Genomic DNA, 16,067 nt, shown 5'->3' on the forward strand with positions numbered 1-16,067 from the left:
TGACGACACTACCTGTCCAGACCAGTAGAGGGCGGTATTGCCCACATCTCACCTGTCCTAAAGTCCCTTCATTGGCCCGTCAGTTCTAGTCGAATATATTTTAAAATCCTTTTATTGGTGTCCATAACACTCAATGGATTGGCGACTAAATACTTGTTTCATGCCAAACTCTTGGCATGAGAAAGTATCATTTAAATCCACAAACAACATAAGTGTAATCCGGGGCATATAAAGACTGGGACCAGAAAATAATTACTTTCTCTCCATTGAAACCCATTCATATTTTACGATCTCATAGGTCCCATGGGCTCTAATGGAAGGGGCGTGACTTCGCCACTCGATAGGTAGGCACATAGATATATATATATATGTATATTAAGCTATATTAATATATCTATATATATCTATGTTTTGCACGAAAGGCGCTATATAAATAAAGTAAAATGTTATATTAATAAGTGTCCGGGAGAGGGCGGTCGTGTCCAGGTTTTCAGGAAGCAGTGTGATCAGAAGAAGAAGAAGAATTAACATTGTTGACGTCTTGCGTAAACACACTTGGTCAAGTGTAGCTTAATGTAGTAAATGTTGAAGGTAAAGTGAAGTTAAGTCCGGTTCACTAGACGTTACTAGACACACACTACGCGGTGGTTGTAGTGGACTAAAGGGTGAGGTAAGAACCAGTGAGAAGGAGACAGCTGCTGGTTCCTCTAGGAGCACAATGTTTGGTCGAGGTTCGTTGTGTAAACATTAGTTAGATTATCCTTCAAGGAGTGGATGTAGTGGTGAGGACGTGTTCAGTAGCAGTGTTTCTAGAAGTATGACTGGTAAGAAGCAGTAGAGGGGACACAATGGGCGCAGCGGGGAGTGAGCCCTGCATCTACGACAAGCTGTCGGAGAGCATCCACATCCTCCGGCAGTCCGGCTACCGCTACGGGATGTCCGAGGGGGAGATCGAGAAGTTCATCAAGCAGGTCCTGGAGACCAATGAGCCCAGGAGAGACCCTCACCAATTCCCGGTCCTGCGAGCCACCCTGAAGGTTTGCTTCATATTGTTGAAGAAGGCTTGTTAGTCTGCTGATTGACACTGATGGACAAAGTGATGCTCTATCTCTATATATAATATATACATATGTATAAATATTTCAGAGATATATTGTCTTCAGTTACAGTATTATCAGCAGCAGCCAAACATGCTGAGCTGATTGAACTTGATACTTATGGATCAGCCCTGTCTCTTTCGGCCTATGTCTTTTTTTAAGGGTTATTTATAACTTAAGTTCTTGCCTGCTGAAATGTACTGCAGGAAGAAGCAGGCGGTAAACCTTCATTACGACACTTCTACAGCCAGGAGGAAGCAGCCTGCATGTACTTCTCAACCCCGTTTAACTGCTCTGTCCTCTCCAGTTCATTGTGGCGGTGGGGTTTCTTCTGCTGGTGGTGCTGGCCTTCACCTACCCTCAGAGCGACCCTCAGCTGGGGCTTGCCTCCCTGGGCTGCAGCAACTGGTCATCACCGCTCAGCCACGTCCGCTTGTTGTCTCTGCCCATTGCCAAGAAGTACAACCTCCAAGGTGTGCAGCTCTTCTGTAATCGACCCGTTGGATAGATGTTGTGATGTTTCATGTTATCAAGTTAAGTTTGAAAGGCATATGTGTATCTTTATTCCATTAAAGGGCAGCAAAAGGCGGTTGAATGTCGTTCAAAACTATAAACCTTTTTCTAAAACGTTGTCAGACACAGTGTAAAAGTAGGCTTGTGGTTGCAACATGAACACATTTCAAGTAGGAGCCTGAAACTGTTGTGTCCTCCTCTTCCATTGGAGGTTTCCATGAGTGGTGGAGTGCTGGGACACTGCGACAGAACCTCGTCAACTGCTCGGCCTGCTCGGAGATCTCCTCTGTGCTGGAGGTCCCAGAGACCCTAAAGGAGACGGTTGCGTTACGCAGGGGCCCGCAGCTGGTCCTACTCAAGGTAAACAACCACACCAAGCATGTCGGCTTCAGGTCCATCTAGAGTCAACATTCCCCATTGATTGGGAAAAGGTGTTTGGTGTTATTAGTCAATTTGTTGTTAAGGTATGTAATGCTGGAAATCCTGCAAGAATTTAAGCCTGTCCAATGATTCCATTAAATTATTGGATGGCCTACTTGTCTGTCTTCATTTCTCCTCGGCTACCTCTGCGTGCTCTGATAATGACTGCTAGCGCATAACCAGAGTCTTCCACATGGCTTCCACACTAGGCAGAACTAATGCTAAACCTAGCAACTAGTAACATGTTTAGTGGCTTTGGAGGGAGGCCTGAAGGAAGGGGCGGGGCTTTTGCTGTTCGATGCTCTCAAAAACAAAATGACGAGCTGGTTTCTCCAGATGGCCTAGCTTGACTTAATGTGTGAAGAACTTAACCCATTCACTCGGCTGCTTTTCAAACACTCCCACACGCGCATTGGGGACATGGCAACCAGCCAACCCTCTTGTGGTCTCTCCCCCTCGCTGGTCTGCCAGGGCGGGCCGTCCCTGAGCCTGCAGCGGGAGCAGCTGGAGGAGCTCTACTCGGCCCACTCTGAGTCCATGTCTGTCCTGCTGGAGGAGGACGGCGCCCACACCACCGAGGACGGCTTTCCCCAGGGCCCGGCCAACTTCACCTTGCTCTGGTCTCTCTTTCTCACTGTCTCTCCATCTTCATATAATGTTTACAACACTGCTCTGGTCTCTGTCTCTCCATCTTCCTATCATTTATCCAACACTGTTCTCTGCCTGAGAACAGGCCATAATCTAACATGACAGTGATCTGAAAATCGTTCATGTTTCTAAAGTGGCAAATGTGAAATATTATAATAACCATTAATATTAATTCATAATATATTAATTAATTATTTTATGTTTAACCAACTCAAATATTTCTTAGATTTGATGCTTAATCATTACCATTATAAAGCATTGGAGTGTCTAGAAAACCTGTATGAATGAAATGTATTATTAGGGGTCCAAGCCAACAGGTTGGATCCCTATTGTTTTTGTAAGGATTATTATTATTATTTCATACGCCTTAGAAGTGGTACCACAGCCCAAACCGTAAATGGTGCACACGCGCCAATTTCATGACTAGATCCAGAATCGGCACCGCTACTCAGATAACAAAATCCAGACACGCCGGTCCCTAGGTGGCGCTATACCAAGGAATACGCGTTTGGGGCTATAACTCCCACATCGAACCTCCCACAGTCCACAAACTTGTACACACAGATGCACTGGAGTCTGCTGCATCTTTTGGCCTAGGCCACGCCCATTTGCGTCAATGAATATTTTTTGCTAAATCGGGAAAACCGCAAAACTGTTTTTTCCCTACTCCTCCCACATTTCTTGACCAATCGACACCAAACTTTGCACACGACATCTTCAGACGCACACGCAAAGAAATCGTCGGACTGTTTTTTGATCCGACCTTCGACGACGAAACGGTAGCGTTTTGAATATTGGTTTATGAGCAAAATTAGACGTGGAAAATCCAAAATCCAAAAAAATAAAAAATTAGACATCGGATCGAGTCCAATTTGTACAGACATGTTGGTGCTAACCTTAATGTCGTTCGATAAAAATTTCGGACAATTTCGCCATTAGGGGGCGCAATAAACGAGGAAATTGTATATCTTCTACAAAATTTCGCCATCAGGGGCCGCCATAAACGAGGGAATTGTTCATCTCCTAACTGGCCAAAGGAATGTTCTGAAAACGCGTTTGGGGATATAACTCCAGCACCGAATCTCTCACAGTCAAAACCTTTATATTCACAGGTTCACGGTAGCGTTTTGAACACATGCTTCGCGTTGTGCCGGCGAAATGCACATTTCTTGGACCCCTGCATAACTGCTTGCAGTTCTAGTTGTTATTGTTGGTGTGCTGCTGGTCACTGTGCCTGCCTCTGTATGAGACTATCAGATCTTAGACCGCTCCCAGCTCCCTCCGAGCAATCAGGGCATCGCGCACCTGATAGGTCTCAGGGAATCCTTGTTGCCTGTCAAGTGAGATTGCAATGCAATGGTGGAGAAATTAAGGGATGGAGGAATCTGGGAGGGATTTTATGTTATTTTCACAATCTTTCTCTCTTCTCCCTCACAACATTCAACTCGTATCTACAGCATGTTAAGTTGGAGTAAGAATTTGTGTGTTTGTTTTATGCTCTGATCACCAATGTCTGGCTTGTTTCTCCTGGGGACCCTGAAGGCGGTTCAGCTATGCCACCAGGGAGAAGGTTCTGCGCTGGTTGTTCCCCAAGGCAGAGCTCTGCCCCCTGCTGGACAGTGCGGGCACTACTCTGCAACGCTGCCTGGTCAGCCACAGCCCCAACTCTCAGAGCAGGGTGAGCTTTGGGGCCGACATGTTGGAAGGGAAAAACCTGTGGTACAACCTAGCAAAAAATATACTAAATATTAATCTATGAATAAATGAAGTCCTCCTTGCCCAGAAAGTAGAGACCTTATACTGTAGTAGAGTCTATACTATAAGTACAACATTGACGTTATATTGTGACCGGTAGACAGTGTGGTGTGTAACTCGTTACAAAGTAAGTAAATCGTTAATAAAGTAACATAAATACTTTTGCATGAAGAAAGTAAAGTTACGCGTAACTACTGAAAAAAATATGGTAATGAAACTTAGTTCCTTTTTCAATTCTGCGCAATGTTACTTTTTCCATGGACCGATTTGACAGCCATACTGCCTTCTCAGGCAGTATGCTATTGTGCGAGCAGGCAGGCGTGAGGCAAGCGCACCTGCATGCTTGCGCATTAGTCCCTTCACGAGCTCTCATTCCACACCGTGTGAGACAGAAGCTGGTAGCGTGAAACTGTCTCTGCATCTCATCCACAGACATTGTTTCCGCAGGCATTTTCCAAAGCCAGTCCTCACGACCACAGAGGCCAGCGGTGTAACAAGATAACAAACGCCGTCACTGTTTACCTGTGTAAGGGCATGGTTCCTTTTCAAAATGTCGATGGAAAGGTCTTGAAAGAGATGGTCAAAACACTCGATCCCAGGAACGCGTTACCTGCCCAGCCAAATTGAGATGCCAAAACTATACGGAAAGGTCCGCGAGCAAGTGGAGAAAGAAATCCATACTATTAAACATCAGTGTCTTTCGGAGAGTAACTTGAGAAAAGATTTTGCATTTTCTTTCATGCAGTTTGGCTGTCTAACTAATATTTTACCCCTTTAGAAGCATTTATATCGAAATTAGAAGATACAATTAACATACCGTGATATAATACCGTTACCGTCTAGGCCTCAAATCATACCGTGATATACATTTTAGTCCATACCGTACAGCCCTAGCTGGAGCCCTGGCTGCGCTATGAACCGATAAGCAGGAGCCCTGGTTGTGGAGCAGGGAGGGGTTATCCCCTCAAGTCTAGGCTCCGAGAACCAACAAACCTGCCCAGTCGTATGCCTCGTTTCCACCGGGCGGTGCCCTACTGTTCGGTGCGGTACACTGCGGCTCTGTTTACTTACATTGGCGTTCTTGTAGCCCGCTGCCGGGCTATGGAGCCCGCTGCCGGGCTGTGGAGCCCGCTGCCGGGCAGGGCTGCCCGCGGCCGTTTGTTATCTCGTTCCACTGCTGGCTTTTGTGGTCGTGAGGACTGGCTTTGGATGATACCTGCGGAAGCGATGTCTGTGGAAGAGATGCAGAGGCAGTTTCACGCTACCAGCGTCTGTCTCGTACGGTGTAGAATGAGAGCTCGTTAAGGGACTAATGCGCAAGCAGGCAGGCGCGCTTGCCTCAAGCCTGCCTGCTCACGCAATAGCATACTGCCTGAGAAGGCAGTATCGCTGTCAAATCTGTCCCTGGGAAAAGTAACGTTGCGCCGAATGAAAGAAGAACTACGTTTCGTTACCATATTTTTTCAGTAGTTGCGTGTAACTTTACCTTTCACATGAAAAAGTAGTAATGTTACTGTATCAACGTGTTACTTACTTTGTAACGTGTTACACACAACACTGTCTACCGGTCACGCGGTAACGTCAAAATCCATACCGTAGCTCAAATTCACACCGGTGTACGGTCTATACCGTTGGTACCGTACACCCCTAGCTCCAGCCTATTCGTGAATAGACAGCCGGGCAGCTCGGCCGTGGAGCCCGCGAGGAGGATTGACAATGAAGTCCCTCAAGCTTAATTGGCTTTACACCATGACCAACATTCTGAAACATCCATTAACATCCACATTTGCCTCAAACAATGTTAGGCTTACAGCCTATGTAAATAGTTGTGAAATAATGTTCTTCTTGTTCTTTTAATTGTTTGTTACTCTGACCGTTCTGTTTGATATTGTGGAAAGGATGTTAGTGAATGATTCAGAGCATGATGCCTTTTTAAATGGCATCACTTTTGGCATCATGGTCTTCAGCTACAAACAATTGTAGCTGAAAATAAACATAAATAAAAAACACCCTGAAACAACTTGAGTCTCATTGTTATGCCACCATACGCCACTAACAGTGCAAGCAGGCCAAAGGCAACCAAGCGCGCAATCCTTCCTCCCTCACTTTAAAAAACACCAGCCGCGACTGGGTTACATATAAAATATAACCTGCCACCCGGATAAGCGGTTTGAAAATTAGGAGAGGAACATCAATATCAGGTAAAACAGAGTTTCGGTCGCTCAAAGGGTAGATGATAGCTCTGAGTAGCAGCGGGCCTATACATGTGGGTCTCTAGCTTACCATCGAAGCCCACGTAGGTCACCTAGCTTAGCTGCACCATTTCAGCATGTGACTCAGAGCGCTGAAAAATACCTGGGGTATAGGAAGGAGGTGTTTCTGTTGAGGAGCCATGTTTAATTAGATCCCCTCATCCCCTTGGTCTCTGAACCATGTGGTCCCCTCTGTGTTCAGGGGGTCGGGGTGCTGGGGTGGCTGGTGGTGGGAGAGGGGCTGCCGTCTCTACGCGTGCTCCCAGTGCATCGCTGTAGGAAACACTGCGGCTCATTCCACATCTGGCTCCAGCCTGGGAACATCGGTCAGTCCTCCTACCCCTGGAGCCCACTCTCTCTCTCTCGTGGTTCCCCATGTCAAGGCTGGGGTTATTTCTTGCTATGTTTTAGTTATTGCCAAGCTATCTTCAACAGTAACGATAGGTAACCTCAGAGGCAACGCCATATCTGATGCCAAACAACATTAATTTGAGTTAATTAGTCCTGGTTTGCACAGAAAGCCTCTCTGAAGTGTCGCTTGTCTCCCCTTCCTCCGTCTAGTGTATGCTGATCCACGCTACTGGCAGATGGAGCTCTTTCCAGGGAGCGGACAGAACATAGTCTGTGATGGTTCTGCTTTCTAAGGTGTGCGTCCGGGGGGCGTCTCCCAGGCTTTCATACTGAAGCTCTCTCACCGACTCTACTATTCAATCTGCGATGTTTTCTTCAGACCTTTGTTCATCATAAGCACTTCACTGTTCCAAAAAGTACGTTCAAAATATATTTTGAACATGTGATTGTATATAATTGTAAATAATAATTTTAATTCAGGACATTACCCGAGCACAGAAATTAGATATGTGCTTTGATGTTTAAATAAAGCTTTGAATGGTTTGTGTGGGGAGCATACAGTGAGATGCGGTCATTTAACCCAAACACAGAGCAGGTCCTAGTAAGCATAGGTGTGCCTTGAAGAGGGAACAACTGTCCGTGGTTAATGACACACGCCATATAGCCCAGGATGAGGTCTCAACCTGTGAGGTTAGGGTTACTTTTAGGCGCTTTCAACTGTAACATACACACAGATAGTTAATTATTTCTGAAGCGCGCTAGATTTGTTCCCATACCAAACTAACCTTTTCTCCTGATCAGATGTAACAAACACAGGTCTGTGGTACAGGAAACCCCCGATTTAAGGCTTATTTTATTTTGGCGGTCACGACAGGGAAGAACATGGATATGTTCAGCATGGAGCTGCTGGCGCCCTGCTGCAGTTGAACACTGGCCAGTGGCACATGGGACATTATTAATTGGTATCAGAGACAAGAACGGGATTCTTACACTGTCACCTCCACACTAACAAACATGTGTTTACTACAAAGGATCCTCTCTAAGGCAAGCGAACAATGAGAATGGTTTTATCATGGGTCCCCTTTTTGCTTTTGTACATGGTTGTGCCACCCTAGTGCTCTGTCCTTCCTGTTCCTCAGCACACACTTGGCCGTCTGCAGACGCCTCGGGACAGCCCACCTAGCTTGGGGGGAGGGGGGGTTTGGGTTCCTACCAGCTCTGATATTGAGATGAAAACTGCCTTCAAAACAATAAATGGCCTTTACAACCTGATCCGCACATTGTAACACATTACAACACATGTCGACATACCAGGATCTGTTCCTAGCACTACTGGCCATCAAACTTGGTGTATGGGTGTGAGTGTGTGTATATGAAGGTAGTTGGTTCCTTAAATGTGTTTCTTGAAAAAAATATTGCTTTGGTGTGTAAGATGAGTAAATTGTCAATGAGGTTAATTAAAATTTTGAGTAGCCAATCTGTCAGCATTAATGTCAATATAATCAAAATAAATAAGAAAATTATCACTAAAGAAAATTGTGTTGATTGTCTTTCCCTTTGGATAAAGTAATTGTGTAAAGTGTTACAGGTCATTCAATGACCTGTAAAGTGCTGCACTAACAGATCAAATCTATTGGTGTGGCTCAGCTGTCATTGAACTGCCATGTTTGTCATAAATGATCATCACTTTTATGTTTTTTGAGTACACCCGGCCGAGGGGCATTCCATCAAAGTCGCTAACGAACGCAGCGCTTAGTTGATTAACCCCGGTTAAAGCCAACTTCCACTTGAGGCTAAAGCCATCCCATCAACGCAGTTCAGCCGCGCCTCGATCAGGTTAGTTCAAGGCCGGCTTGGTATATATCGTTAACTTGTATATATCGTTATATAACTAAAAAAGGGAACACCGTACGATTAATAAATACAGGAGGGCTATCTGGCAAAAAATGTACGATCTGTTGAATGCATAAGTAGGATTAAGCGTAACATATTTTAATTGAAAGTCGTACATATTGAGCGCGTGTAATATATATCTCGTGAGCGAGCGTAATCCAGGCTTACCACTCAAGTAAGCCTGACAGTTAGCCTGCTACCGACCAGTTAGTTAGGTCGGATGAGTTGCCATGGTTACTTAGCGGATTCCCATAAATCAGGTAAATGGTACGCAACTCTAGCTGAAAGTAGCGAGGCTAAGCGAAATAACCCCGGATTTGCATTAAGCTTGGTTGATGGAATACCCCTCAGGGCTGTTAAACCGTGTATGTTTTCATACATATACGGTTTATGCATGCATCTCATCTCAAAGTGATGCAGTATTAAAATTGCCTTTCTCAATCTGTTCTTTAACCAACAGAGGGCGATAGCTTGCTTTTTATATGTCGGGTTCAAAACGTTGCCACCACACTGATCTCTTTAAGACTTGTAACTGCATTGTTAGGGTGACATATCACACGCCAATGCCTGCAACCCCCCAGTGGAGGGCAGAGAGAGACGGCTCTGAAGCATGAGGCTACTGCTGGTTCTTGGCTCCTTGTTGGTTCAGTGGCCCCTCAGGAACCCAATCGACAGGGCATTTCTTGGCTCTGCTTGTTAATGTTGAGTAAAACAAATGTTTATTCAAGAGAGGAAGCGACACACTGGGTTATTTTGCAGGCTTTGTTGGTGTTTTCCGTGTCTTTAAAGAGTCAACAACAGCCAGACAGAACTGTTCCTGGTCTTGGCTGTGCGACCAGAACATCCAACACGGCTCCATCCCTCCCCAGCTGAGTGGTGATCCGGTTCAGTTCCACCTTCTGTCCCATTGAATGAGCTGGCAACTGATGAAACGTATGCCAATTGGTTCTATAGCTGGCAATTAAAGAGCCTAACACGTGGCCTTCAACCAGCCTGTCCTGCTAATCACCACCACAACATGAGGACCAGATCATCTCCCACAATCTTCAGATATCAAACTAGATCTTTCAATTTTTTGGTGAAGAAAAAGGTATAGACTACTACAGAGCTATTATTTGATTGTCATTTATTAAAAATGAAAGCCCATCAGTTTGTTGGTAACATGTTCTGTGCGAACATGGTTGACTGTCTCTGTATGAGCCGCTACAGATTTGAGACTGCCTCTGTGGGCCTAGATCTAAGACCGTCTCTATAAAGCACTATAGATCTGAGACTGCCTCTATGAGCCACTAAAGATCTGAGACTGCATCTATGAGCCACTGTAGATCAGAGACTGCCTCTATGAGCCACTATAGATCTGAGAGTGCCTCTACGAGCCACTATAGATCCGAGCCTGCCTCTGAATAAACAACTATAGATCTGAGACTGCCTCTATGAGTCACTATAGATCTGAGACTGACTCTATTAGCTTCTATAGATCTGAGACTGCCTCTTTGAGCCGCTAAAGATCTGAGACTGCCTCTACGAGCCACTGTAGATCTGAGACTGCCTCTATGAGCCTCTGTAGATCTGAGACTGCCCCTATTAGCCTCTATAGATCTGAGACTGCCTCTATGAGCCTCTGTAGATCTGGGACTGCCTTCGGTTCCGAATAAGGGCATCTTTTCCCTGATTGGTTTCAGGGAAATCACGCATGTCCATCACAGATGCTTCTCAATGGCAGAGAAACCGTGGAAAGGCGGGATCTAGGGTTTAGTTTAAAAACATGCTCCTGCTCTCTTCTCTTTAGGACTCTCCTATCTCTTTTGAATAGCAGTTAAATCTCTTTTTTTGAGGGCTGTGTCATGTGCGGAAAATATAGAGCAGTTTAGTATTATTCATGTATTCTATTGGAAAGTATTAACAATGTGCCTCAAGCCACAACAATGTCACTACTTCTCTCACATTTCAAATAATAAAGTTGCATAAAATTTCCTCCCCAAACAACACAAAATTCCCATAGCCAAAATGATTAGCAAGTCCCTTTATAAGAAGATTATAAAAAAAACCTCAACCCACCTTAATCGTAATCGAAAATTCGTGCTGATCTCGATATGCTAAATAATTGACTTATAACAACAGGATATTAAAGTTACAAAGTAACTTCAAACATGAATAGGCAGGCCTATGTAATATTAAATATTAAATTAATAATAAATCTGATGCTACAAAGACCGATAAACAACCATGCACTGCCCCGCTGCCCAGCCTTCCCCCCGCCCAGCGTTGTCAAGGCAACCATAAGGACCCCTTATTGTCCTATGATTTTGTAGGGAGGCCCGCCAAGGGTTTGTTTTGGTCGCACGGGCTGAAGCCGTGATAATGGAGAGGGAGTTCATAGCTCCACTTTCTGTGCACCAAGAATACTTTCCAACAGGCCAAGTGCAGGCTCACGGGAGCAGAAGAGGTGTGTGGGCCTCAGTAGTATTGTGCTCCATGTTGATACCGCCTGTCAGGGAACCATTCCCACACCAGACAGCCCGCTTCTTCCATGGCTCTACAGGGATTGTATCTTAGCAACGCTCTTGGGTGGACAGCTATTGATATGCAAAGAGAGGGCTGAGGGAGGGGAGATGTGAACAATGCAAACCTTATTGCAGTCTGGCTTTCCCTTTCTTTGGCTAGGAAAAGGCTAATCTAAGTAGGAGGACAACTATTTCTACTCACAGAGCCACTGTCCAACTCATAGCCTCATCATACCGCCCTGCTGGTCAGTATGTATGTATGGTTGAATCTTCCCTTTCTGCCCCTAGAAAATATGTCTGTGGAATTATAAAGTGAATGGCAATCTCTCATAGATATTAAGATTGTATGTGATTTTTATTTAAAGAAAGAAGGCTAGAATATTAATCATTAAAAGTATCTATAATGTGTGGAAGAGTTGATGAATATCAATCCATTCATACATTTAAGGTTGCAAGTTTATTAATGTTTCCAATTCATGAAATTATATTTAATTAATTATATGAAATATATGTATATGATTTATTCATATACCCTTCGAACACAAGGTCATTTACAGGCCCTGCATCAGCAGGATCACATGGAGCCATTTAAAGGAGGTTAAAGACATGAGGAACTGAACGGGAAAATAACCAGATTGGTAAATCAACTGGAGGGTCAAATATTACACATGGGGCAAATGTTTTGAGCCCTTATTCAAAATATACAGCATTGAGGCACGTGGAGAATGACAACTACTTCCGAACCCTCAGACCACTCAGATATACACTTTGGTCCTAAATCGTTATACAATTAGTAGCCTTATATTCTGTGCTAAATTCTTCGGCATACATCAGGGATCTCAACACTGGATGCAGGTCTGATATCTCAGTCTGACGCCAGAGGCAGGGGGGCGGGGGATCTGTCTGGTACACCTGGACCATGCAGGAGTAGTCCAGGCCTAAGGGTTTGCTTGGCATCTTTTCATGCAGACGTCCTTGTTCATATCTTCAGGGGGACTTTTAGTGGATATTGTATTTGTCAATTTCATACCGTATCCTTTTCTTTGCAACAGGACGAAGAAGCGCTGAGTGGTTTAATAATAACAAACATTTACGAAAGCGTGAACTTTCATATCTGAACACATCCTCTTTAAAGGAATGTGGCCCTGCCTGGTGTCGCCATGCCGCTGATTCAATACTGGTCCTAGTTGTGATGAACTGCATCACAACCTGCACTGAGAAGACCTGGGGATATGGAATCATAAACTAATTTGGTCTTTTAGTATTAGGTAGTGATATTTGCAGCAGCAAAGGATCTCAGACACAGAGAACCAATAGACAGCTTGTTTATTTCTGTTCCAGATACAGTACATACTACAGTTAGGAGCTGAGGACTCACTGGACATCTGTCAACGACTTATCAAAAATAATCGGAATAATAAAAAAGAAAACCCTTGTTTCATTCAACAAGTTAAAGGATTCAAACGCAGAGATCACCTTACTGGCTTGAAGTATATCTCAGCCACTCTACATTCTCTCAGAAGAAAATACAGAATATACAGAATACAATAAAAAACACACCAAATAATTTCACATCTTTTGTACTGAGTGTAACAAGTCAGAGGGAGGAGGGAGACGAAGGAGTCCCGTTCTGGTGAGCGCTGGAACAAGGCGGTCAGCAGGAGGTCACCTTGGCCACCGCGGGGGGGCTCTCCATCTTCCTCTTGCAGGGGGCTTCCTGCTTCTCTGAGAGGGGGGTCAGCAATGGCATGTCCAGGTCCTTATTGGAGGACGGTGTGGAGCCCAGGGAGGAGGGCGAGGGCGAGGAGAGGGGGCGATGAGCGGGGACGGCGGCTGGGGGGAGGGGCGGCGAGGAGGCGGCCCCGTCGTTGAGGCACTCCTCACAGCAGCAGCAACAGCAGTTGACGAAGGCCTGGCCCAGCGGGCCGCACAGACACAGCAGCAGCACCGGTGTGACGGCGCTGCGGACGAACAGGAGGAGCTGGCCCACCAGCTCCAGCAGGGCCCTGGGGGCCGGGCTCATGGGGACGGGGACGTAGGCCAGGGTGATGTTACAGGCGTTCTCCGGCAGGTTGCACACGGCGTACACCACGGCGAAGGCCGTCACCGCCGACGCGTGCCTCCGCTCCCGTCTCAGGTGCTGGCGAGTCTTAAGGGAGGAGGACGAGGAGCCGGAGCAGGGCGTGAGGGAGCGCTCCCCGGGCGCCCGCCCCCCCAGGGGGGGCTGCTGCTGCTGTGCGGCGATGCGGCGCGTCACCAGGGTGCAGCCTAGGGTGAAGAGCAGCGGCAGGCAGAAGTAGCAGCCAAAGTACCACCACATGCGGGCCTCGTGGTAGGTCAGCACCAGGGAGTACAGGGTCTCGGGGAGCTCCGTGGAGGGCAGGCGGACACACATGTCCACCAAGAAAGCGCTGCTCTGCAGTTTGGACGCGGCCACGGAGGTGGGGGTGTCCTGAGGGTCCGAGCTGGAGGGGCCATTGTAGGGTGCAGCCGCTGAGCCGGGGATGTGTTCCTGAGTGAGCTGCCACAGCAGCAGCTCAGGGGTGGCCAGCACCATGGAGCCCACCCAGATGACGGACAGCTTGGCCAGGATGGACTGACAGGGCTCCACCTCAGACGTCTGGAGCCTCCTGGGGTTGGTGGTGGCGTAGAACCGGTCGATGCTCAGGGCACACAGGCTGAAGGTTGCCACGCCCAGGGAGGTGACCTGGAGGAGGAGAGCGAGGGGGGTGGGGGGGCAGACATAAGAACGAGGCGATGAAGGGAGGCAGGTCACACCACTGCATTGACACTGAAGCTCCAATGGGTCAAGCAGAAATATTGGGAATGCGTTTCAAATAAAACAATCACACTTAAAACAAAGAGCTGTGCATTATTAGGTCTCGTTATAATAATAACTCTGAAAAACTACACAAACTTTTTTCTATGTCGACTATACATAAAAACACTGTTAATAATATTCACCTCCAGATAGGGGACGATGCGACAGGACAGGTCCCCCATCAGCCGGGTGGTGGTGAGCTCGTTGAACACCACCACAGGCAGGCAGAAGAACAGCACCACGAAGTCCCACAGGGCCAGGCTTGCCAGGATGCTGTTCCACGTCGTTTTCAGGTAGTAATTGTGCCACACGGTGCACATCAAGGTCAGGTTTCCCACGATGCCCACCGCGAAGAGGACGAGGGCCAGCAGCATCACGGCGTAGGCCCCGTAGGAGCGCTCGGTGACGGGGTACAGGCGGTTCTGGGTCACCACCGTCTCCCTGGTAGAGGAGTTTCTGGAGTCTTGAGGTGGACCGTGAGGCGGGCCGTGAAGCGGACCATGAGGGGGACCCTGAGGGGTGGTGAAATAACCGTGGGGGTCGGAAGGTCTCGCCTGTCTGTAGTTATTGAGGACAGGTGGTTCACGCTTTTTAAAGACCCCGTCCTTTGCTCCTCGGACGGGTCTTCTCCTGGGGACTTGCTTCGAGAAGGAATCAGCCGAGATGGTCTCATCCGCAAACTTGACTTGACCTATTTGACTTGAAGTTAAATAGGATTGTTTTCTTCCTTCCTCGTGCACAGAGTCCGCTGAGGCCCCGAGGGACCCGGTTCCACTGGTCAGGACTACGAGCAAGAGAAACAAACTCAAGTTGAACTCCATAACTTATTCTCCGACTATCCAAACAACAGTTGTCTCAGAATAGCAGTCTATGTTTCCCAACGACCTCCGGCACAGCACACATTAGGCCATTTCTGGCTCCGGACACAGTAGATGAGTTCTCTCGGTGTGGAAGTTCCTCACAAGTGTCCGTGGTCCTCGTTCCTCTTCTATTTGAAGAGCGTCCATGTGACGCCTGGCTCGGGATGGTGCCGAGGATGAGGCCCAAGGCGCCCCCTGGTGGGCTTATGTCGAAGGGTTCGCATATCACAGTTACATTTCGTTAGAAAGGGTATCTGAAAAACCTAGTAATCCATGTAAAAATCGTAACTGCTGGTTCACTGTTGACCGCAGGACATCAGTCCAGGTCCCCACCTAAGATCCCGGACCCCCCCCCCCCCTCCCAGGTGTCCTGGGGTCTCCTCCTCCTCTTCAATCTGATTCTTCTCCAAAGTGTGACTATAGACCAAAATCTCTGAATTTCCACACTGATGCTGGAGGATGGATGTTTTTATAACTAGTAATATCAGAGTATTTTCATCGTGGTTTATTTAACACTATACTAGGAACGTTGTTAGAGGACAGCACATTGGACACCTGACTAGCTCTGAGACGAGGCCCAGTCTGATGAATCTACACCTGTGTGTCATGTTTTAAAAAGACAATGTTACGTTTTCATCAAGTTTGCTGCATAATAGGCTGGGGCTTTACATTGAGTGTGTTAACACTGATTTCAAAAGGCGGCAGAATAGGCAATATAGCAAAACATAAGGCTTTGGTGAAGTGGTCTCTCACTTAGAAAATAGTTAGTGCAACATGAGCTTTGTTCAAAAATCCTTTCATGTTTACTACTTGTCTATTATTGAAACAGTGGTTACTAGGCCCACTTGATATGGATTAGTTAATAAAGAAGCCTCTCTCTTTAAACAGAGCTACCCATACACCGAGCTGCTCTGCTAACACATATGGCTAGGAGCTAATGCTCTTTAACACAT

At 46.6% G+C, this 16,067-nt stretch overlaps 2 protein-coding genes across 2 annotated transcripts; one reads left to right on the forward strand and one right to left on the reverse strand.

Annotated features, from left to right (window-relative positions):
- Window positions 1–479: 479 nt before the first annotated feature.
- On the forward strand, window positions 480–8,587 carry c13h6orf89 (chromosome 13 C6orf89 homolog). Its single transcript, XM_056606446.1, has 7 exons — window positions 480–1,037; window positions 1,405–1,570; window positions 1,822–1,970; window positions 2,502–2,650; window positions 4,221–4,356; window positions 6,888–7,011; window positions 7,247–8,587. The coding sequence occupies exons 1-7, from the start codon at window positions 849–851 to the stop codon at window positions 7,327–7,329; spliced, it is 996 nt and encodes a 331-aa protein (XP_056462421.1). The 5' UTR covers window positions 480–848; the 3' UTR covers window positions 7,330–8,587.
- Window positions 8,588–13,087: 4,500 nt separating this feature from the next.
- gpr37l1a (G protein-coupled receptor 37 like 1a) lies at window positions 13,088–15,327 on the reverse strand. Its single transcript, XM_056605307.1, has 2 exons — window positions 14,398–15,327; window positions 13,088–14,140 (listed from the first exon to the last, which is right to left on the reverse strand). The coding sequence occupies exons 1-2, from the start codon at window positions 15,073–15,075 to the stop codon at window positions 13,088–13,090; spliced, it is 1,731 nt and encodes a 576-aa protein (XP_056461282.1). The 5' UTR covers window positions 15,076–15,327.
- Window positions 15,328–16,067: the final 740 nt, after the last annotated feature.

The sequence above is a fragment of the Gadus chalcogrammus genome, chromosome 13 (genome assembly GCF_026213295.1).
Source record: "Gadus chalcogrammus isolate NIFS_2021 chromosome 13, NIFS_Gcha_1.0, whole genome shotgun sequence".
Lineage (NCBI taxonomy): Eukaryota > Metazoa > Chordata > Actinopteri > Gadiformes > Gadidae > Gadus > Gadus chalcogrammus.